Source organism: Plasmodium berghei (assembly GCF_900002375.2).
Source record: "Plasmodium berghei ANKA genome assembly, chromosome: 9".
Lineage (NCBI taxonomy): Eukaryota > Apicomplexa > Aconoidasida > Haemosporida > Plasmodiidae > Plasmodium > Plasmodium berghei.
In genome coordinates, this window is record NC_036167.2 from 1,119,992 (window position 1) to 1,144,130 (window position 24,139).

The following is a 24,139-nucleotide window of genomic DNA, read 5'->3' on the forward strand; positions in this document are numbered from 1 at the left end:
TAGCATATTTTTTTTAATACTAATTACGTAAAAAACGAATTATTTATTTTGCATTTTTTTTTCGAAAAATATATAGTGTATTAATAAAGTAGGCAAATATATCCTCTATAAAATATTATATATATATACAGTTAGTTGGGCAAAGTATAAAAAATTGGGGGCTTAATCTTGTGCTAATAATAATATAACTATTTATTTATTTTTGGAAATATACATATGTAAATATTATTATTATTATCATATCGATAATATTTTGTTTTTATTCGTAAAAAAAACATGCGTGTTTACCCTTTTACCCATATACAGGCTTGCTTATTAATTATATATGACACTTAATTAAGTTTCAAAAAAATGGGAAAAATCAAATAAAAATATAATAATAAAACGGAATAAATAAACGAAAAAAATATAGTAATAATAACACAATTTTATTTCCTTTTTTTCTACCTTTTTTTGGTTAATAAAATGAGCATATTTTAGAATTATTTTTTATGCTAACATTTAATACAAGTTATATTTTATAAAATATAAATTTAAGTTCCTATACATTATACATTTTAATTATTATTTCCCACGAAAAGGATATATGAAAAAAATAAATCAGTCCTTTTAACCTTCACAAAGAATTTTCCTATTTAAAAATATATATATATATTGTATAATTGAATATCTAGGCTTAAAAGCGAATGCAAGTATTACAATATTTATAAGACTAAACGTTCTTGTATATGTATTGCCAACACTTGCATGGATATACAAAAATTATGCACAAGGTATAGTTAGTTAATATGATAAATTAAAAAAAATATATATTAAATCCACAAATACAAAAATATATATAATATATACATATTTCACTACTTAAAACATGAAACATCTAACGGGGAAGTGAATAAAGTCATGTCTTAGTTGCTATTAAAATTGGGGATGTGCATAAAGGATCGTGTTTTAATATAATTTTTAAAAATTTTATAAAATTGCTTAATGTTTTTTAATATTTTATAGTAAGCTATGAAACAATGAATATCTTGCATTTGTTTAAGCTTGTTAAAAAATGCATCACACATATATGATTTATAAGAAATTATTTTTTTTGAATATAAAATATTTTCTAAATACATTGAATAATCAAAAAAATATATCCAATACATGTCTTTTTTTGTAAACAAAATATGTGTTAGCAAATTTAATGATTTGATATCAAATGGATTGGCATTTAAGATTTTTATTAAGTATTTTTCTGATATAGTCATTTTTTTTGCACATATATAATTGTAAATACTCGAATTATATAAAATAAAAGATGCCGAAAATATAATTTTTGATGATTTATAATACAAATTTTCAGGATGAAAATATTTATTCATAATAGTTTCACATTGAGAAAAATCATTTTTTAAAAAAGAATAAACAAATAATTCATTATATAAAAAAATATTATCATTGTCTAAATTTATTGCTTTAGAAAAATTTTCTTCCAAATGACGAGTAGCGAAATGCAATTTTATTTCATTATTCTTATCATTACCAATACTTATATTTTTATTATTATTTATATCTTGGTGTATTTTTTTTATAGTATGAGCAAAATATATTAAATAAGGTTGAACATTATAAGCTCTTAATTTAAAACATGTAAAAAAAATTAACTTTTTATCCTGTCCAATTAATGTATTATTTGTTAAAGCTATTTTAAGCAAATAAACATAGCATAAATAAAATTTTTTTTTTATGCTTATACATTTATTAAAATATTTAGAAGATCTTCTAAAATCGTTTTTTAAAAAATAAATTATTCCATATATAAAATAGTCTAAGTAATCACATATATATATATAATTGGATGGCTTAAAATAATATAATTTATTTGTTTTTTTAATATAATTAATTTTCTCATGAAATAAAAGTAATAATTCTTTTATTTTATTTTTCTTACTTATAATTATGTCTGGTATATTTATAAGAGAAGTTATATATAATATAATAACCTCCTCATTATCATATGCCTTTTCTTTTTTTAATATATATTTACTAATATAATATGAGTTAACAAAATCATGTTTTTTCAAACAAAACGTATTTATGCATATGAATTCTTCCAATGTTATTGTATCTATATGTAAAGCATTTCTACATTTATATAAATTATATTTATTCTGATTTTTATAAAATATATCAGTATGATCAATCATTTTATCTTTTTTTATTGCATATGGATTTTCAATGTACACATTAACTAATTTAAGTTGTAGGCCTAACTTTCTTATAAAATTATAAATATTTTGATTTAAAAAATTTGTGTGTGCAAAATTTTCAAGTAAGTTTAATATATTTTTACAATATATTTGAAAAAATCCATGTAGGATATAAAAAAACAGATCATCATAATTTATGTCCAAATGATGGTGTGTGTAATTTTTTGATATAATTTTATCGAAAACTAAAATAAGTTTTTTTATAATATTTTTTCTTGTATTATTTTCACCATATAAACAACTATATTCGTTATTATCTATTATTTCTTTATAATTAAAATAATCACTGTCGTTTTTAGCAACATATGAAATGTTGCTCAAATTAACATATATATTTTTAGCTAGCTCATTGTTTTTTTTTTTTTTTTTTTGCTTAATTGTTCTGGCTTGTTCATACGAAACATCGAAAATGTTATTATTATGTGGAAATTTGTTCTTTTGTTTCTTTTTTTCTTCCCACGTATGTTCGTTGTAATTATGTGTAATATCACTATTTTTTTCCCAATAGTTTCTTTTTTCTCGCACACAGCTATGAGTGCTACTATTAGTATGTGTCCTGTTATTTGTAACATTTTTCATATTAAAAAAGTGAAAATAATTTTTATCTCCTATATTATTACCGTTACCGATACTTTTATTTTCTTGGTTGCTTGCTCGGTTTGGCACCATATTAATTCGATATGTATTTTTAAAATTGCATGGGTTTGGGTTTCTCATATTTATATGTCTCATTTTTGTAGGCATATCTCCATAAGGCATAATATATTCATTAAAATTAATTTCATTTTTTGCATTCATGCAATTATTAATTTCGTCATATTTTATGTTAATTTTATTTTTTATTTTGGTTGTATAAAAATTTATAAGATTGTAAATAATATAATTGTTTTTAAAATATTTTAACAAACTATTTTCTTCGTAAGTATTTAATTGATAAGTACCTATTAACTTATCTAGACAAATAAGTAAGAATGGATAAATTTCAAAACTATAATTTTTATACTCCTTTTTTTCTTCTATTAAAATTTTTGGAGGCATATTATGTTTATTTTTATTTATACTAACTCCATGAATAACTACCTTTGAATATTCTGATGTACTTAACTTATATTTATATAACTTTTCATAACATGTACCCAAAAAAAAATAAAGAATACATTTATTTAATGGATCCAGTTGTTGACGATTAATTCCAAAAATACATTTTAAGCAATCATTATATTTATTTAATTTTATCAATGCTTTTAAATATATATAGGTTAAATAAAAATCTATATATATGTAATGATATTTATAATGCTCTATTATTGATTCATATTTTTCGCATATATATAAAGAACAAAATTTATGAGAAAGAATAGTAGACAATTTTAATGAAATAACAACATAGCGTTTTGCTTGATCACACATGGTGTCTACACTATTTAAGTTGCATTGACTTTGTTTTATTTTGTCACGTTTGTATAAATCTAAATTAGGAACATATTCCTTTCCATTTAATTCTACACTTTTCATATGAATTAATTTTTTGCTGGTAATTTCTTCTAAATGAGATGGATCATATTTAGTTTGATTTTTTAATCCTTTTAAAATTTGATTTTTAAGCAAATTTTGTTCATTTTTTTGTTTCATTTTCAAAAAATGTTCATAATAATGCATATTCATTTCCTGATTTTCTTTTATTTGCATTTTTGTATTTTTTTTTTCTCTTTCTAATTTTAGGTCTTTATATATTTTTATATTTTTCTTGTTCATAATATTCCGTTGTATATTTAATTCAATGTTATTTTTATAGACCAAATTTTTATACATTTTATTTTTTGGGGATAATATTCCATTTTCTTTATAATTATCTAAAGAGTATGTACTGAAACTCCTTTTTTTATGATAATGTGATAATAAATTGGGGTTTTTATCTTCAAATTCATTTTTTTTTATGGTTTTGTCTATATTTTTTGTAAGCCCATATAAATTGTCTTCATATTGAGAAGAGGGGATTTTTTTTTTGTATAGTTTCTCACTAATTTTTTCAGAAGGAATTTCATAAAATTTACAAGAATTTGCATTTTCCAAATTTTTTTTTTTTGATTTTTGTTTTTTTTTTCTATGTTCATTTTTCCAATTTTCTGGACATTTATTTTTTTTAAAAGAAAATATTTTATTTTGCTTGCATAAGTCTATTATATGAGAAAAAATGAGCATCCCGTCATTTTCATCCAACAAGCAATTATCTTTCATATTTGTATCCTTGAATTTGTTTTTATTTTTCACAAAATTATTATTATTGGGTAAAAAATTTGAAAAAGAAACGTAACTTTCATCACTCGATGTATATTGACCGAAGAAGAAAGAAGAATCACATGGTTTGCTCATTGTATCGTTTGTTTTTGCTGCTTTGTTTGTTTTTCGAATTTTATTTTTTATTATTTTATTGCCATCTATAGTCTTTTTTAAGGGAATTTGTTCGTCCCTTTTTACTGCATAAAAGCTTCTTTGCTTTTTCAAAGATTTGCCAATTTCACAATTTTTTTTTTTCTCTTTGACATCACAGTTTTCTTCACTATTTAACAAAATATCACATATATTAAAATCTCCATAAATATTTGTATTTTGACTTTTTTCAATATTTAATTCATTTTGTTTTAAAAAATTAATATTATATGTTTTCTTGTTTGGCATATAATATTCGAGTACAGAATGCTCTAATGGTGTATATGCAATATAAGGAGACAATATAAAATTGTTATTTATTTTGTTTAATTTATTTTCATTATAATTAGCCGGTTCATAATTTTGATATTTATCATTTGCATTTTTGTTTCCGATTTCCAGACAGCATAGGCATTTATTTTTATCATAACAATTATCGATTCTACATTTTTGTGTTTTTTTTTTTTTCTTAGTTCTAAACTTTATTCGCTTTTTGTTAATTCTAGTAAAAAAATATACTTCCATTCCCAACTTATTTTTAAAATTATAATTTTCTTTACTTTTATAATGACAATTATATAAAATTTTACAATATTGCAAAAAAAATTTACTATATATGTAAGAGCAAAAAGATTGAGAATTTGTATCCTTTTTAATATCCTCATTTTCTATAAGATTATCTAAGTATGATTTTTGTAAATAAATTTTATTCAGAATATCAAATGTAAATGTACTGTCTTTTTTATCGATGTTTAAATTTATTACACCACTAGAGCTATTATTATTTTTTAAATTGGCAATGGGTTCTATTCCTAAAACATCTTGTTCATATTTCTCAGCAAAATTACAAAAAAAATTTATATCATCTTCTTCACAAATAAAACTAATGTAATATAATTTTTTCTTATCTATATCATTATCAATATATTTTTTTTTTTTTTTTTTTTTTTTAATATCTGTAATAATGTTTTCATCCATTTTTTTTTCCCCTTTATATGATTTGTTATCTGTCTATATGAAAGTCTATTTTTAATATTTATGAGGATTTCATGAATATTAAAGGTTAATTATTTATTCCTATTGTTTATAGAATGCCATATATAATATTAATTTGTTTTCATCTTAAATCCTGTATATTTAAAGGAAAATAAATATTGGAAACCTAAGATTGATAATTCCTTTTTTTCTCTTTAAAATATATATATATATATACTCAATGGGAATGTGAATTAAAATGAATTAATTAAATACACACAAACCAATATTTTTCTTTTCATATTGATATGATTTGACTTTAGAAAAGTATATATCGACAAAAAAATTTTAAGAATTCTATTACCAAGTATGTATTCCTCTTTTTAATTTAAAATTTTTTTCATTAATTTATATTTTGTACCGATTTAATATCTACTGTGCGTCCTTTATCGAGTTTGCGAAATAACAGTTCATCTTTAATATATGCATAAATTTTCACGAATGTATATATGCAATATAATTAAATTATTATTATTACATACCTTTTATATACACATTAAAAAAAGTACACATATGTGTAGACACAAAAATGGAAGAAAGTTATTGTTAATTATAACAAAATAAATGTTTATAATATCCGATTTACATATAATTAATAAAGGACGGAAAAACAAAAAAATATCAAAAAAACCGAAAAATACGTACGATTGCGTTCCTTTTGTTTCTAAATATTTTGGCATAAATGTTGTAAGCTTATAAATTTAAATATATCCATAATATATGGAATGTTATACATTTAGCAATTCATGAGGTTCGACTTTTAAATGTTTCGTTTTTGCTTTTCTTTTTCATAGGATGGTTTCAAGATTTTATGTTTAGCCATTAAATTTATGGAGGATATTATGAATGGATAAAAATTAAAAAATTTAAAAGTTCGTTCTTTATCCCAAGAAGCTTTAAGTTCTATTTCTTTGGTCAAAAGTTTTTCTAAATAATTAATTTCAATTGATGATTTTTTTGAAATATTATGTAATTTCTCAATATCAGATGTGAGTTTATCAATACTAGGTATTTTATTAGAAAAAGAATAATCATCTTCATTTATTTCATCATTTAATTCTATATTTTCTCCTAAACTTACGAGCTTAATATTTGTTCTTTGTTTTAATATTCTATGTATATTTATATATTCTTCGATTATACATTGTTTATCCTTTATTATTGTCAAAATGTTAAATCTGTTTTCTGTATCTTCTTCAGAGTTGTTCATAATATCTATGTCTTTTTTTATATGATTCCGTGCTATATTTATCCAATTATTATCCAACTTTTTTTTTTCATCATAATTTTTATCTGTAATTAATATCGGTCCTTCTTGCAAACCATCTAATAAATATACATTTTTTTCAAATTCGATATATGATACAAAATGGAAAGAATTTGATTCTTTTTTTGTGTCGTGATATAAATCATCATTTTCTATATATATCGGAGTTTTAAAAGAATTATGAATATTTCGCAAAAAATTACAATTAGATAATGTTAATCCTTTCATAGTACTATCAAAATTTGTGCTAAATGTTTTTATATTTTCTATATTTTCATTTAATTTTATATTTTTGTTAAATATAATGGACAATATAGCTTGCGTTGCACATGCATTTGGAATAACTTGTTTAGCAAAAAATAAATTTTCAGGGACATTATGTTCTTTATATCTTTTTCTATCATAAGTTTTGCCTATATTAAATAAAAATATTATTCCAAATACATGAGAAAAATTATGTAAAAGTTTATTATACTTATTTTCTAAATCTGTATCATTCTGATATGGTTCTGTTCCCATTTCGGATTCTAATCCTGCTTCTTTTTCTTTTTCACTTCTGTATTCCTGTATGCTTAATATATTTTCAATTGTTATTTCATCTTTATTATTTATATAATTATCAAAATATTCTAAATCATACACATCTTCAGCTGATAAATCTTTTGCTCCCATTTGTTTTAACATTTCATAAAATATGCAGGGATTACTTTCAATTAAGCACCACTCCCCAATGCTATCATTTTCACTTTGCATTTTCTTCAAAAAGTGGAAAAATATAAAATTAGTTATTGTATAAATAAGGGTATAGTATTATATCCTTAGTTGCTCTCTTTAAAGAAAGATAAAAAAAAAAAAAATTAAAGTTGAAAAAAACACTATCAAATTAATATTATTGTACTAGGACAGTGTGGGAAATATCTCAGTCAAGTAATTTTTTAAATAATAAAATTTAAATAGGGATGTATATAAAATATGTTATCTATGGCTTACATTTACTAAAATTAATATATGGTTAAAAGGAAAAATTAAAACAAAGAAAAATTAATGGTGTTTAAAATATGTACTAGATAATGAGAGGGCTATTAAACAAAAAATGAAAAAAATATATAACCCAATGCAATAAAAACTGAAATAAACGAAAAAAAAAATATAAAAAAAAATTGTAGGCACCAAATAAAATGAGCATAAACTTGATGAAATTTTACCTTATCATTAGCAATTTAAAAAAATAAATAAAATAATAATAATTATTATAACACTAATAAAAATATAAAATTAGCCAAATTGATATATTATATTTTATAAGTGTGTGAAGGAAAGGGTATCAATACGTGTGCTACATTTTTTCTAATCATTTATCTGTTCTTTTTAAGTTTCTCAAAAATATTATTCAATCATTATGATATCCAATTTATATGCTTAAATGAATTATTTATTTTAAATAAATACTTAGAAATATCTCAACTAGCCAAAAATAATATGACATTCTTTTTACACATAAACATGACTCTATATAAATACACACATTCCATTATCGGGTAAGAAATAAATAAAATCCATGTATATCACACGCTTTTATTGGAAGATGTGTGTGTGTGCATGTGTGGGAAGGTGAACTGATATATATTAAAGTATAATTATTTAAAAGTATATAAATAAGTACACACATATAGCATATATAGAGAAAGGTGAAATGTGTTTTAATAAAGCTTTTCCATTTTCATAATCTGATCACTGTGAAATTGAAAACCCTATATATATATATATATATATGTATATGTTTGGTTGTAAAAATAAAGGTGATTCATTTTACTATTTTAATTAATTTTTATTTCTAAAATAATGGATTTGTTTATGATACATCATATACTATGGTATATTCTATATGTCATTGTGTATATATTTATATTTTTAAGATAAGGGATTAAAACCACTGTAACATATAAGTGAATAAAATAATTAAAAAAAAATAAGGAGAATTGTTTATGATGCGTCCATATGATAATACAAGAAAGAGCAAATAAATTAAAGTAGAAATAAGATTGTTCAGAAATTACGATTTATTTTATTACATTGTTTTTAATAGTGCCAAACTAAGTTCGAACATTAGTAGGCTTGTCATTTATTCGGTTTTCCTTTTCTTTTTTGGTTATTTCAATTAATCGGCTATTAGATATAAACGAAAAAAATAGTACTTACGAAATAAATTTTAATTAGCAATTAAAAAAAAAAATGGTAAATAGGGTCATGTCTATGATAAACATGCTTAAACTTTTATAAAAAAAAATATTTTTTATATTTACTATGTGCATATGTATATATTTATATTTTATTAATTGCAATTTTTTTTTTAATATGTGTAATTATAACAGTATGGCACATAAGTAGTTGCTTTTTACTCATAATTTTTTTTTTCTCATTTTTTTTAATATTCATATTTTTATTTTCTCTACATATAATGTATTCTACTGTGGCCTTTACCTGAATTTTTATGTTTAAATTTTGTGTTATAAAAAAAAAGTAAATAAATAAATAAACCTTTAGATTTGAATAAAATGTCCGAGTATAAAATTAAAAGCTCATATTTTTCAACAAAAAACAAAGCCATATTATTAATATGTGTATTTTTTTTTTCATGCTCAACACACATATTTAAGAATGTGTTCCCTTTTTTATTTATGCTTACAAGCTCATATGGAAAAAATAGTAATAACATTAATGAGCATAATGTAAAAGTCAATATAAATAACAATAAAACTAGTAAATTTTACAAACAATATAACAACAATGTTACGAATTACGAAAATAAAAAATACAATTATTATGATAAATATCTGAACATATTAGAAGATCAGTTTCATATAAATAGTAATGATATGGTTAGACAAAATTATAAAGATGAAAATATTTATGAAAAATATTACACAATTAAAATATCAGAATTATATAATAATGAAAATAATAAAATTAATAACCGTTCAATATACTTATATAGTAATGTGTTGTCATTAATATATATTAGCTCTTTAGTGACATACATATTTATTTTATTCTTTGATTTGAATAAAAAAAAATATATATTAAGCAGCTTGTATATTATTAATTTAATATCACATTGTATAATTTTTTTAATCTTAAACCGTATACAAATTAACAACACAAATATAATAAATAATAATTGTCATAATTATAAGCATATTAACATAATAAATACTGAAAATGCTTTACGAGAAAACAATTATTATGAATTTAAGAGAAAACAAATAAATTTATTTTTCCATATTAATTTAAAGAATAATTTTACACACAAATTTATTTATAATATATCCGACAATCCTACACACATATATATTAAAGATTTTGTTAATCTACCATGTTATAGTAACGAAATGAATAAGGGTTGTCTTTATAATAATATGGATGAAACACAAGTAAATGATGATATATACAATACAAAACATTTTAATTTACTTTATTTATTTATTATAATTAGTTCTGTATGTAGCGCATATATAAAAATATATCAAAAAAAAATATTATATTGTATATTTTATTTAAATCTTGGTGTTATAACATCATTATTAATATTAATGAATAGTATATTTAAAATAATGGCTCACTCATTGAACTATATTATGTCAAATAATAATATGAACATAAATATTAGTGATTATATTCTTATGTTTTCATTTATTGACATGCTTGGATTATTTATCATTTTTATATTTTCTTATAAATGGTCTAATCAAAAAAAATTATGGATTAATTTGAGTACAATCTTTTATAATTATAAATATATTTGTTTTTATATTAATAAAACGTATTATTTGTATTCAACAGATAAACATATTGATAATATAATTGCACAAATAGATATGTGTAAAGATCCAAATGTGGATATTACATTTTCTGCATATATTAATATAGAAAAATCTATATTTTATGATTTTTTCCTTAAAAATAAAAATGAAGAAAACAAGTTAAATATTATAGAAATTAAAGATAAAAATTTTAAAATAACAACAACTTATAATACGAAAAATACTCAATATAATGAAAATGACAAGCATATATTTAAAGATATTGAAAACCCTAATATTACCCCAAGTTATAATAGAAAAAAAAAACACAGCCATACTATTAAACCTTATAAAATTCATGTAGAAGCTATCAATAAATATTTGTTTGAGGAAATGGAAAATTTAACAAACATAGAAAAAGATGAGAATGGAAAAATAGTAATAAACAAATCTAACAACAATAATAGTGTTATTCCAGACATCGAGGATAATAAAATTCCAATTTCTTCGATAATAAATAATTCTATTAATAAAGATGATGCTTATTCAAATTGTGAGAATTTAAATGACAAAAATGATATTTCTAATTTATTTTGTGAAAATAGTAACATAACTGATAGTAAAATAAATGGCATTCACTTATTTAATGATAGTAGTATAAATATAAAAGATAAAGTTGAGGATGCTAAAAATAAGAACAAAATGAATAAAAATAGTTTGAATATAAATCTCGAAATAAATTCAAACACTAATAAAAATTCAAATAAAAATTCCAATGACTTCATTACGAATATAAAATCTAAACAGCCAATTATAGAGGAGGAATTTGAAAAAACAATAAATATAACAGAAGGAGAAATAGAAGAAAAAAAAAACAAACTTTTAGTTCCTAACCATAATGAAGATGATAAATATCTAGATTATGACAACTATGATTTATCTTATAAAAATTATAATTCTCCATTATTTATAAAAAGAGATAAAGAGATAAAAAATATTCAAAATAATTTTATTATTTTTCAAAATATTAAAACTATTTTTTCATCATTTACTTTTTATTTCTTTTTCTTTATATTTATATATGCATTCTTGTTATCAATTATGCATATATTTATTAATTACTTTTTTTACATATACTTATTTGTGTTTAATATTAATATATATATATCAAATATATATACAATAATTATGACATTTGCATCATTAATAGCTATACCATTCTCTGGATATATAATTGACAACATCGGATCATTTTTATTCCTTCTCCTATGTTCTTCCTTTTTTATTTTAATAGCAATATCTGGGACTATATATTCTTGTGTCTTTAATTTACGTAAGTATCACAAAATCTTCATTTCTACTACCCTCGAATAAATGACAACATATATTCTTACCATACTATACCAGTTTGTTCATCACCCAATAAAAATAAAACAAATTTACAGATTTATACATAGAATAATTATACATTCCATCCTGCATATATTTTATATTTTTATAGGTTCGGAAGTGATAGCATTTATCTCCTTTAACTTAATAGGTATGTAGACATGTTGAAAATGTTTATAATTGATATAAGAAAGAAAAAGACAGACTGTCTTACACAACACATTTTCGAAATATATATATACATATATGTTTTATTATACTAATATTTGCCACTAATATATTTTAAGGAGCTATTCTAAATGGAAATTTAATTATAAATTTTTCATAGAAAAACATTTTTTATGCTTTATACTATTATTGGTTACTTTAACAGGTATAAGTGAGTCTATCATTCCTACTGTTATTATTTCACAAATCCCAACCCATTTATGGTATGAATCATAAAACATTTTATTTCTTATACATTTGTACGTGGGCATTGTGAAATCATATAGTAAAAAAATATATATGCACATTCATTTCCTTTTTTTATATTCAGCGTAAAAAAAAATGAGGATATCACCGCAGCTTTTGCAATATTTGAATTAGTTTCAATGCTTATTGTTAGTGTAAATAATTATATTTTTGGCTATTTTTTGATTAATAAAGGTTACAAAAAAAACATAAATATCCAAAATATGTATAAAGAAGTATTACAACTATTTTTATTCTATAATATCGATTTTTTTTATCTCTCTTTTTAACAGAATATTTGAACGGATTATACATATTATTTGTTTTTGTCATATTAGTGATTTCTCTTATATTTCTACTAATATTTACCATATATTGGAAGGCAAGACCAAATTCCAAATACGTAAATACAAATAATACCGACATAACACAGCCGCTTCTTTAAAATAGAAATTACTTCACATATTTTGTAGTCGTTATTTCATTTTTTTTATTATTTTGTTGTTTCAATATTTTTCAATTCAGTGCATTTTTTTCATTTGGTTCCTATTTATTTTTTATATTAAATATTAAAAATAACATTGTAATATTTTTAATCCTCTTTTTTTATTATTTATTTGAAGACACCAAATATATTATGCATGTATATATGTAAGTAAATGAACTTACATATTTAATAAATTACCCCAAACTATCTTATATACATATAGTAATAATATATAAGAATAGTATTAAAATTAATTTTTATGTACCTGAAAAAGCCTTTAAAAAATATTTTTGTTTTAGTATTTTTTTAAGAAATATTTTTAATTTAATAACAGTGAACTAGCGTGCAAGTGAAAAAAAAAAATTAAATAATGAAGATAAAAAAATATAACCTTTCTGTCTTTTTTTTACAACAATTATACAAATAAGAACATTAAAAAAAAATAATAATGTAGCTAGCTAATATTTTAACAATATATTAAAAAAAAAGTGAGCAAAATAAACAAACGCATGTCAGTGTCAGGAAACCCGGGGGTGTATATTCCAGTTTAATATGCGCATTATAAATATATAAAATGTGTGAATAAGTATAATATTTTATGAGTATGAAATAATATTTCAATTTTATATACTAAAAAAATATATATATAAAATTAAAACACCAAAATAGTTTCGATATATACTAATAATTTTTTTTTGTGTGTGTGTTTTGTTTTACACTTTATGTTTGGTATATTTTTCACCCATATTGGGACTATTAAATGCTATTTTATATCATTAAAAAATATATATTAATTTTAACAAAGTTTCCCACAATATATACATATATAGCATTGACACATTTAAAACATGTCGTATAATAAAAATTATGGAGGACAGTTCATGGGACTTCGCCAAGGAGCAAGTAAACAAAATAATTTAACAGTGAAATGTGAAAGCATGCACATATACATGCGTATGTGTTCTTACAACTCACCATAATTGTGTGCTTATATTTTTACTTGGAACAATAGAATGCATGATATACATATATATATGCATACACACATACATACAAATTATGCACAACATAAAACGATATTTTGTAAAATATATTCTATGAAAATTGCATTTCTTTTGAAATTAATTTCCCAACTATATATCATAATAAGTTAAAAATGTAGCTTTGTTTTATATATTTTACCATTCCATTAGTTTAATTACAGTGTATGTGTTTTTTTTTATTATTCTGAATGATATGCAACCATGATACATTATATATCTATAACATGCAAAATAAATATATTATTTATATGTATAAATTATTATTTGGATATGTTCACACAATCATATTTTTTCTTTTCAAACTAATTTTTAGCTAATAAGGGTCCTCAATTTTCAAATAATAAAGGTAAATATTAAAAGATCCTGAACTTCAATTTATATGATATATAACATTATTTCATTATTTTAATTTATTAACATTTTTTCTTCTATTTAGATAAGTTTGATAAAATAAAATTAAATGAGCTCAAACCTACTGATAAAAAAGAAAAAGTATCTGCGACGAAAGTCATCTTATATTTGTCTGAATTGAGGTAATAATTAGCTCATTTAATGTGTCTATTTCCTAATACATATATAGATTATGCATATAAGTATATTTAATTAATTTTATAATTTTTAATGTATTCAAACACATCGCGTATTTTTTGGATTTTATAGAGGAATTAATTTACCTGAAATAGAAAATGGAGAAATATATTTTTTCTGTACGGCAATATTTGATAATCAGGATGTAAAATTGGTATGAAAAAGACATAATACAATATTATATCATTATCTAACCTGAAATGTGACCTCTTCAATATACATATGAACATATATATATTTAAACATAACATATTCCCTATTTTTGCACATTTTATAGTCAATGGAAAAATCAAACTATAACTCTCCTTTGGTCAAAGGGGAATATTTGTCTAATGCTTACGCTCTTGATTTTGAAAGCGAAGTAAGTACTTAAGTATTAAATAAGCATGTGTACAATATAATATTCACATATATATATCCTCCCTCTTTCGTTTTTAACAGATTGTTTTGAAAATCCCTGAGGATGCAACATTCGTTCGATGCTATATATCATATGTATCATCTATAGAAGCTGACGGAAAGAGAAACATAAAATTAGAAGGAATAGGGTATACTGACCCATTTATTGTTAAAGAATGCCATGTAAGAAAAACAAAAAAAAATAAAGCGTTTTTCCTATTTTTCTACATTATATTATTTTTCACCAATTTTATATCTTCATAAATTTGCATTTAAATGGAAAGATAGAAGTTCTATAATACACGTTTTTATATTCCTTTAAATTAGGTATATCCTTATTCAAGATGTAAGCTTAATATTGCTACGGGCGCACAAGAACTAGGAGGTTATATATATATTTATTTTGTTTATTACATAGTGTAAAAATATAAAATCGTAAAATGACTAATTGTGTATATACAATTTTTTCTTTTAATTATTGTATATTAGCTATATAGCTGCAATATATCGATGCACGTTTTATATATTCATTCAGGTACCCTAAAAGTATGTGTAAAGTGTGTAGATAATGCACACCCATCAACGGTAAAAGCAACAGAACCATGCAATGTTATAGAAGAGTTTAAAAAACGTTATGAGAATTAAAAAAATTATCTTATAACAAATGAAAAGAATGTTTAGGTTTTATTGTGTAAAAATACTATTATAAGGAACCCCAAATAATAAATCATTTAATAGTTAAATGATAAATTTAAACAATGGAAAATAAAATATATATGCCCACGTTTTATAATAATAGTGCTATATTTATGCTGCTTCGTTCCATCTATTATATATATTTTTTTATTATATCTAAATTAAATTATTTTTTATGAATAAATTAGTAAAAATGTTTTTTGAGTGATATATAACTAAATGTGTGACTTCACACTACCATTTTTTAAAAACATAAAACAAACTAATTACAATATATTTTTTCGACTATTATAATAATTTAGCAAAATATATATGTATAATATAGAGAAAATATTAGAGCGTGTTAATATATACATTTGATTTATTTTTATTTTCAATGAATACAAATTTTAAAAGGAAAAATTATAATTATTGTAATGTTGTATAATTTTAAAACGTTTAAATTTTTTTTTACATTTAGCTAGATGGCTAGCTATTAATATAATAAATTTGAGAAAGAATGATTTATTTTACTATTTCAAAGTATTAGATAAATCTGTAGAATTATAACAGTTTTATATTTCCTTTATTATTTTCATTACTACTAAAAGTATGTTGGGGAATAACTATACTATTCGAGCTAAAAAAAATATAGGCGACTTAAAATGGGTGGATAAATGAATAAAAAACAGAGTAAATAAAGTGAATATATCTAACGAAAAATACAATAATTATTATGATGTGTGAGATTATCATCACAAATAAGATAAGTGGGTGACTTAATTTTATGAATATGTTTTTTTTTTTTAATTATAAATACCTAAATTTTAAAATTAGAATAAAAGAGATAACACATCGATTATTTAAATGAATAGTTTCATGACGTTACTCTCAAATTTTAATTTTGTTTATTATTATATTATTTGGGTACCTCTCTAAACAAAACATGTAAATTTAATATAGGTATATGAATTAAAGCGTTGCAATTCTTTACCTAATATTTTTTTTATTAAATATAAAATTATAAATGAATATTGAGATAAAGGCTATCTAATTTTTTAAATATATATTTATTAATATACCATACATCTAATTTTAATACAAAATGGTAAAAAGTTCTACCGAGATATATTATTAAATATACGGTGGTGTGCTTTAAAAATTATAAAATAATTTGTACTATTGTATATATACAACAATACTTTGAAATAGTACTTTTAAACAAATTGACAAAAATACAATAATAATGTAATAGTAATAATATGGAGTTTATATTCTAATAAGAAACAAAATATTATATATTTTTATTAATTACCTTTGTATATGAATATCAAACTATAAAATATACACTTAAAAAAAACGTTTGCATTTAATGTTGGCTCTTTAAATATTTAATATATGGATTATGACAAAAAGGTTTAATTTTATATTGGCTTCATTTATTATTTTTAGATTCATTTTCATCTAAATAATAATCAATATATGGAATTATATAAACAAATTTATCATTCATGTACTTTTTTTTATTTAAAATAAGTTATTATTTCATATTTGGTACTATATAACTAATATTTATATGTATTAAAACAAATATTTTTTTTTATAAATTGTAATTCACTTTATTATTTTATATCCATTATAATTAAAAATTATATATATTTAGCACGTGCTTTTGTATACTACATATAAATAGAATAAGATGCTTGCTTTCGAAAAAAAATACTAACAAAAAAAAAGGTTTTTTTTTTCGCTATTTATTTGAAGACTCCTAAAAAATTATACAATGCGTGTGGCAATTTTATTATTAAAATATCAAAAAAAATAAAAAATAAATAAAATTATAATTTAATGATTTTTGATATTACATAAATTCATTGATTCATTTTAGCAATTTATAATATAATTTTGTTTTATTTATATATCAGGATTTATTAACATTGTTTTTCTATATATATTTAATTTAGTTTATTATTACATTTTTTTTAAAGTTATAGTTACATCTTATTAAACTAATTTTTCCTAATAATTATTAATAAATTCGTTTTATAGATATATATTATATACATATATATATACATACGCATAAGCCATATTATTGAAATATAAATTTTCTATTCTTCATTTATATTATTTATTTACTTTATTTATTACTATTATTTATCTTTCATGTAATTTTTATTATATATTTATGTATATATGTAAAACTTAAATGACTGAGGTTGTGTGATGGCATAAAATAAGTATAACAACCATATTAGAATTCAATCGAGTTTATGTGGCCTTTTATATTATATATATCATTGTGTAAATATAAATGTCTGTAATCATTTTATAGTTTAGAACACCAAGGACGTATATATATCGATATTTTTAAATGTTACCTTTTTAGTATAAGTATGCAATTGCTCTTAATGCATTTGCTTTATATTATAATTTTTTACAGAATAAATTGTGCATATACGTAAACATATTGTGTATTTTTAATGTTACATAATTTTTTTTTTCGTGATTTTATAAATTTTCATTTTTATATATATTTTAATTTTCTATAAATTTGCAAGGATAATAATACATATATATTTATATGCAAGTATATATATATATAAGCCGTAATTTAAATTCACAATTTTGAAATATATTATAGACACTTAAATAAAAGAAACCGACCTATTTAGTTGATCATATCATTTTTTATATAACACAATATATGCACAGAAATTAAGACAATATTTTTAAAATATCATTCCATGCATTTAGACAATAATCAAATGTAAAAGTATAGTAGCTTAATAAGTTTATTTAACAAAATTAATTTAATTATATATGTACCCTTATACATAGAACACAAGATGATATAAATAATATTTTTTTTTGAACTACTATAGGGTCGTTTTACATAATATAAGAAAGACAGGAATGTATATATGCATTTTTATGTAATTAACATAATTAAATATATATATTATATTTTTATTTACTGTGAATTTACTTATATCGGATTATTTTTTTATTTATTATAGTTTTGCAACTACATTTTATTACGCCCTTATAGTTTTTTTATTATTCCGTATTTTTAAATATATTTACAAATTCATTATATTATATATATACATACAAATATAATACATGTACACACATTATGTGTATTTATTTTAATGTTTTGGTGTAGATAAATATATTTTTGGATATTTCTATATTTGAATGAAGATAAAATTATATCTATATTTACTATAAATTTAGTAGAAATGGTACGGAACATTGCTAAAAATTATTTATTTGTCATCGTTTTGTTATTGTCTGTGCTCAAGGTTGATATAGCAGTTTTCGCCTCTAATAATAATAATAATCAGGTAATATAAAAAAATATATTTACAAAGTTGTGGATTTTTTTTTTAAATTTAGCAAATCCCTTTTGATTATATTATTTAGCAATTTCCCCAATATTGTCAAATTAAAAATTTTTTTTTTTTTAGGAGAATTTCTTGAATCGAACTATAAATACTTTAAATTCGGGACGAAATATTGCAAAACGATATGGTCATAACCAATTAAAACCTTTGCACATTTTGAAGTCTATAATAAAGAGCGAATATGGTAATTCAATTTTTTCATTTCCTGTTTTCTTCTACTTATATGTTAATGATACTTTTTGATGTATAGCTAGCTAATTATGACCTTAATTTGTTAATTTTGTCTAATATATATATTTATTTATAGGACTCAATTTATTTAAATCAAATAATATTGACTTGGGAAATTTGAAGGAGTATACTGATGCTGCCTTAGAGCAAACCAGAGCCGGAGCGGTATTTATTAAATTTTATAAAATTATATATCCATTTAAATGAAACAATCTTTGACTCCACTTTTGTTTTTATTACTATTCTATATATGATAATATTTTATTTCTTTATTTCTTTCCTTTCATTTATAGCCCCTCGATAACAAGACAATTGTTATAAATTCTGAAGGAACCAATGAAGTTTTAGCAGAAGCTAAAGCTATTGCAAAAAAATATAAAAGTCCAAAAGTCGATATAGAGCATATATTATATGGTTTAATGAGTGATGAACTTGTAAGTGAAATATTTGGTGAAATATATTTGACAGAAGATTCAATTAAAGAAATTTTAAAAAACAAATTTGAAAAGGCAACAAAAACTAAAGAAAAGAAAACAACTGGATTAAACATTGAACAATTTGGCTCAAATTTAAATGAGAAAGTTAGAAGTGGTAAATTACAAGGAATATATGGAAGAGATGAAGAAATACGAGCAATTATTGAATCATTGTTAAGATATAATAAAAATAGTCCAGTATTAGTTGGGCAACCCGGTACTGGTAAAACCACTATTGTTGAAGGTCTTGCATATAGAATTGAAAAAGGTGATGTTCCTAAAGAATTAAGAGGATATACAATTATAAGTTTAAATTTTCGTAAATTTACAGCGGGAACGTCATATAGAGGAGAATTTGAAAATAGAATGAAAAATATAATTAAAGAATTAAAAAATAAAAAGAATAAGATAATATTATTTGTCGATGAAATTCATTTATTATTAGGTGCTGGTAAAGCAGAAGGTGGTGTAGATGCAGCAAATTTATTAAAACCTGTTTTATCAAAAGGTGAAATAAAATTAATTGGTGCAACAACTGTTACTGAATATAGAAAATATATTGAAAGTTGTTCAGCTTTTGAAAGACGATTTGAAAAAATTATTGTTGAACCTCCATCGGTTGAAACATCAATCAAAATTTTAAGATCATTGAAAAGTAAATATGAAAAGTTTTATGGTATAAACATTACTGATAAAGCTTTAGTTGCTGCTGTAAAAGTTTCTGATAAATTTATAAAAGATCGATTTTTACCAGACAAAGCTATAGATTTATTAAATAAAGCATGTTCCTTTTTACAAGTTCAATTATCGGGTAAACCAAGAGTTATAGATTTAACAGAAAGATATATAGAAAGATTAGCATATGAAATAACTACATTAGAAAAAGATGTTGATAAAGTTTCCAAAAAAAAATATAGCTCTTTAGTTGAAGAATTTGAATTAAAAAAAGATGAATTAAAGAAATATTATGAAGAATATGTTACAACAGGAGAAAGATTAAAAAGAAAAAAAGAAGTTGAAAGAAAATTAAATGAATTAAAAGATTTAGTACAAAATTATATTAATGCAGGTAAAGAACCTCCTATTGAATTACAAGAAAGTTTAAATGAAGCTCAAAAACAATTTGTAGAAATATATAAAAATACTGTAGCATATGTTGAGGAAAAAACTCATAATGCTATGAATGTAGATTCACTTTATCAAGAGCATGTATCATATATTTATTTAAGAGATTCCGGTATGCCTTTGGGCTCATTATCATTTGAATCATCAAAAGGCGCATTAAAATTATATAATAGTTTGTCAAAATCAATTATAGGTAATGAAGATATTATTAAATCTTTAAGTGATGCTGTAGTTAAAGCTGCAACTGGTATGAAAGATCCAGAAAAGCCCATTGGTACTTTTCTATTTTTGGGTCCTACTGGTGTTGGTAAAACAGAACTGGCCAAAACATTAGCTATTGAATTATTTAATTCGAAAAATAACTTAATCCGTGTTAATATGTCAGAATTTACAGAAGCACATTCAGTATCTAAAATTACTGGTAGTCCACCAGGTTATGTTGGATTTAGTGACTCTGGTCAGTTAACAGAGGCTGTTAGAGAAAGACCTCATTCTGTTGTTCTATTTGATGAATTAGAAAAAGCACATCCAGATGTATTTAAAGTTTTGTTACAAATTTTAGGTGATGGTTATATTAATGATAATCATAGAAGAAATATCGATTTTTCAAATACTATTATTATTATGACATCTAACTTAGGTGCTGAATTATTTAAAAAACAATTTTTCTTTGATGCTGATAATTCCAACACACAAGAATATAAAAGATTATTTGAAGATCTTAGAATTCAATTAATTAAAAAATGTAAAAAAGTTTTCAAACCTGAATTTGTTAACAGAATTGATAAAATCGGTATTTTCGAGCCATTAAGCAAAAAAAATCTACATAAAATTGTTAAATTACGATTTAAAAAATTAGAAAAACGTTTAGAAGAAAAAAATATTAGCATTGATATTTCAGATAGAGCTATAGATTATATTATTGATCAATCATATGATCCAGAATTAGGAGCTAGACCAACACTTATATTTATTGAAAGTGTTATCATGACCAAATTTTCTGTTATGTATTTAGAAAAAGAATTAATTGATGATATGGATGTATATGTTGATTACAACAAAACAATCAACAACATTGTTATTAACCTTTCATTGTCATAGAAAAAACATTCCCGTATAGAATATTCCTATAATTAAATAAAACAAACACGATATGTTGCATGTATATATATTTATCTTTTATTATTTGCTTATCGTTGTGTAGTTTATCTTTATTTTTTTAATTATATTTGTTCATACATATTTGCAAAGATATGCAATTTTTTGTTTCAATCAATATTTTTAAATGTTATATATATATGTGCATATACATAATAAATTTTTGGGATACATACTATAATCCGCATTGGCAAACTTTTTATAATTAAATGTTTTATTTTATTTTAATCCTTTGAAAATATGTTTTATGAATGCAATTAGCGATTATATGGATGGTTATCAAACGGGGCAATCATAAAATAACGTTTTTTTATTTTTTTTTAAATAATTCTACATATATATATATATATAATTCACAAAATAATTATATGATAGCACGTCGGTGTAATGGATGAAAAACAGTGTCTTATATAAAAAGCTATCAAATTTGGGAACTGTTGAGGTATATATAATATTTTAGTTCGTTTGAACTTTTAAATTATTTACTACTAAAGTTTTATTGTAGAAAATTTATGAAGATTAGTTAGACATATAATGGGAAAAAATTATAAAATACTCTCAAAATCATAAACATACTATATTAAATAGATAGCTATATATGTTTAGTTTATTATTTTGTATTATATACCATAACATATTTCTTATTTTGAATGTAAAAATAATACAAATTAGCTACTTTTTACAATAATATTTTTCTATAACAAGTATAATAAGAACGACATTTTAAAAAATAACAATAAGTGTATATTATTAAACACAAAATTCATAGCAATATCTATGAAAAAGTGTGTGATAATAATAAACATAAAAGATATAGAAAAATGAAAATCTAAATAAGTTTATTAATTTATTATAAATTTTTTTGCATATAGGTTTCACTGATCTATGCCCACACGAAGAAATAAAAAATTTGCTCGATAAATAAAAATCATATAAAATTAAAGCATTAGGATTAGATATTTGCGGTTTGGTACAACATATTAGTAATAAATATAAAGCAGAAAAAAAAATAAAAAACACCTAGTTGAAACATGTATATAATTCCTAATTAAATATATTCATAATTTGTTTTGTTAAATATGTTAATGTTCATGATATAACTTATTATGGACACCGAACAAATTGGGGAGACTTAGCAATATATAATGAAAACAAACGAAAAAAATAAGTATGCGAACAATTATATTTGACCAATGTTTTAAAATAAGAATATACAATGAAACATATACCGAATTTATGCATTATGAACCAACTGGGAAATATAGATATCCATGTAACATGCATGAAAAATACAAATAAAAGACGTGACACAGATAATTCCGTTTTTCAAAATATAATAAAATTAAATGATTTTGATGACGACGAAAATTAATTATATAGGAATATATATTGTTTATTTTTTTTTTATTGCGAGACGAAAATTTGTTGGCATAAAACTTGCACATGTATTAATATAAAATTAAAGAGCCTTTTATTATTTTGGTTATTTTATATTTTCAAAAAGTATATACATATAGCATAGCATCATATAAAGGAACTTAAATAAATTAATTGTATTTATCTTAATATTGTTATTTTAAACGTTTATACACACAAAATAAAATTTTAAAATTATTTTATAAATAAATATTATTGTGTAGTTTAAAATATAAAAATGGCTTAAAAAAAAACGAGCTAAATTAATAAAAAAAAAAATATTTTCTATATGTAGCTAGCCAAAAATGTTAATAAAAATTTCCCTATTTTATTTGTTTGCTTTATTTCTTTGTTACTATTTTTTCACATAAATTTAAACATAACATCCCATTTAAACATAATATATAAAATTAAAATGCGTTAAAATTGTGTTTTCGTAATTTAAATTGGTATATTATAAGACCTACATCAATTTTTGTTTATGTAATATCGTCATGTATAA

The 24,139-nt window shown here is 21.4% G+C and overlaps 5 protein-coding genes across 5 annotated transcripts; 3 read left to right on the forward strand and 2 right to left on the reverse strand.

Moving 5' to 3' along the window:
• Positions 1-905: 905 nt before the first annotated feature.
• PBANKA_0930800 (conserved Plasmodium protein, unknown function) lies at positions 906-5,663 on the reverse strand (the record flags this gene model as incomplete). Its single annotated transcript, XM_034564909.1, has 1 exon — positions 906-5,663. One exon carries the CDS (start codon positions 5,661-5,663, stop codon positions 906-908), a length of 4,758 nt encoding a protein of 1,585 aa, XP_034421658.1.
• Positions 5,664-6,480: 817 nt separating this feature from the next.
• On the reverse strand, positions 6,481-7,740 carry PBANKA_0930900 (ubiquitin carboxyl-terminal hydrolase UCH54, putative; the record flags this gene model as incomplete). Its single annotated transcript, XM_034564910.1, has 1 exon — positions 6,481-7,740. One exon carries the CDS (start codon positions 7,738-7,740, stop codon positions 6,481-6,483), a length of 1,260 nt encoding a protein of 419 aa, XP_034421659.1.
• A 1,802-nt stretch (positions 7,741-9,542) lies between these two features.
• Positions 9,543-13,074, forward strand: PBANKA_0931000 (conserved Plasmodium membrane protein, unknown function; the record flags this gene model as incomplete). The annotated part of the gene is made up of 5 exons (XM_034564911.1): positions 9,543-12,120; positions 12,289-12,327; positions 12,550-12,607; positions 12,715-12,824; positions 12,923-13,074. The coding sequence occupies 5 exons, from the start codon at positions 9,543-9,545 to the stop codon at positions 13,072-13,074; spliced, it is 2,937 nt and encodes a 978-aa protein (XP_034421660.1).
• An 890-nt stretch (positions 13,075-13,964) lies between these two features.
• On the forward strand, positions 13,965-15,791 carry PBANKA_0931100 (conserved protein, unknown function; the record flags this gene model as incomplete). The annotated part of the gene is made up of 8 exons (XM_034564912.1): positions 13,965-14,019; positions 14,473-14,505; positions 14,596-14,692; positions 14,820-14,901; positions 15,025-15,108; positions 15,189-15,329; positions 15,474-15,531; positions 15,682-15,791. 8 exons carry the CDS (start codon positions 13,965-13,967, stop codon positions 15,789-15,791), a joined length of 660 nt encoding a protein of 219 aa, XP_034421661.1.
• Positions 15,792-19,066: 3,275 nt separating this feature from the next.
• PBANKA_0931200 (heat shock protein 101) lies at positions 19,067-22,164 on the forward strand (the record flags this gene model as incomplete). The annotated part of the gene is made up of 4 exons (XM_034564913.1): positions 19,067-19,171; positions 19,295-19,415; positions 19,539-19,627; positions 19,756-22,164. The coding sequence occupies 4 exons, from the start codon at positions 19,067-19,069 to the stop codon at positions 22,162-22,164; spliced, it is 2,724 nt and encodes a 907-aa protein (XP_034421662.1).
• Between the last annotated feature and the right edge of the window lie 1,975 nt (positions 22,165-24,139).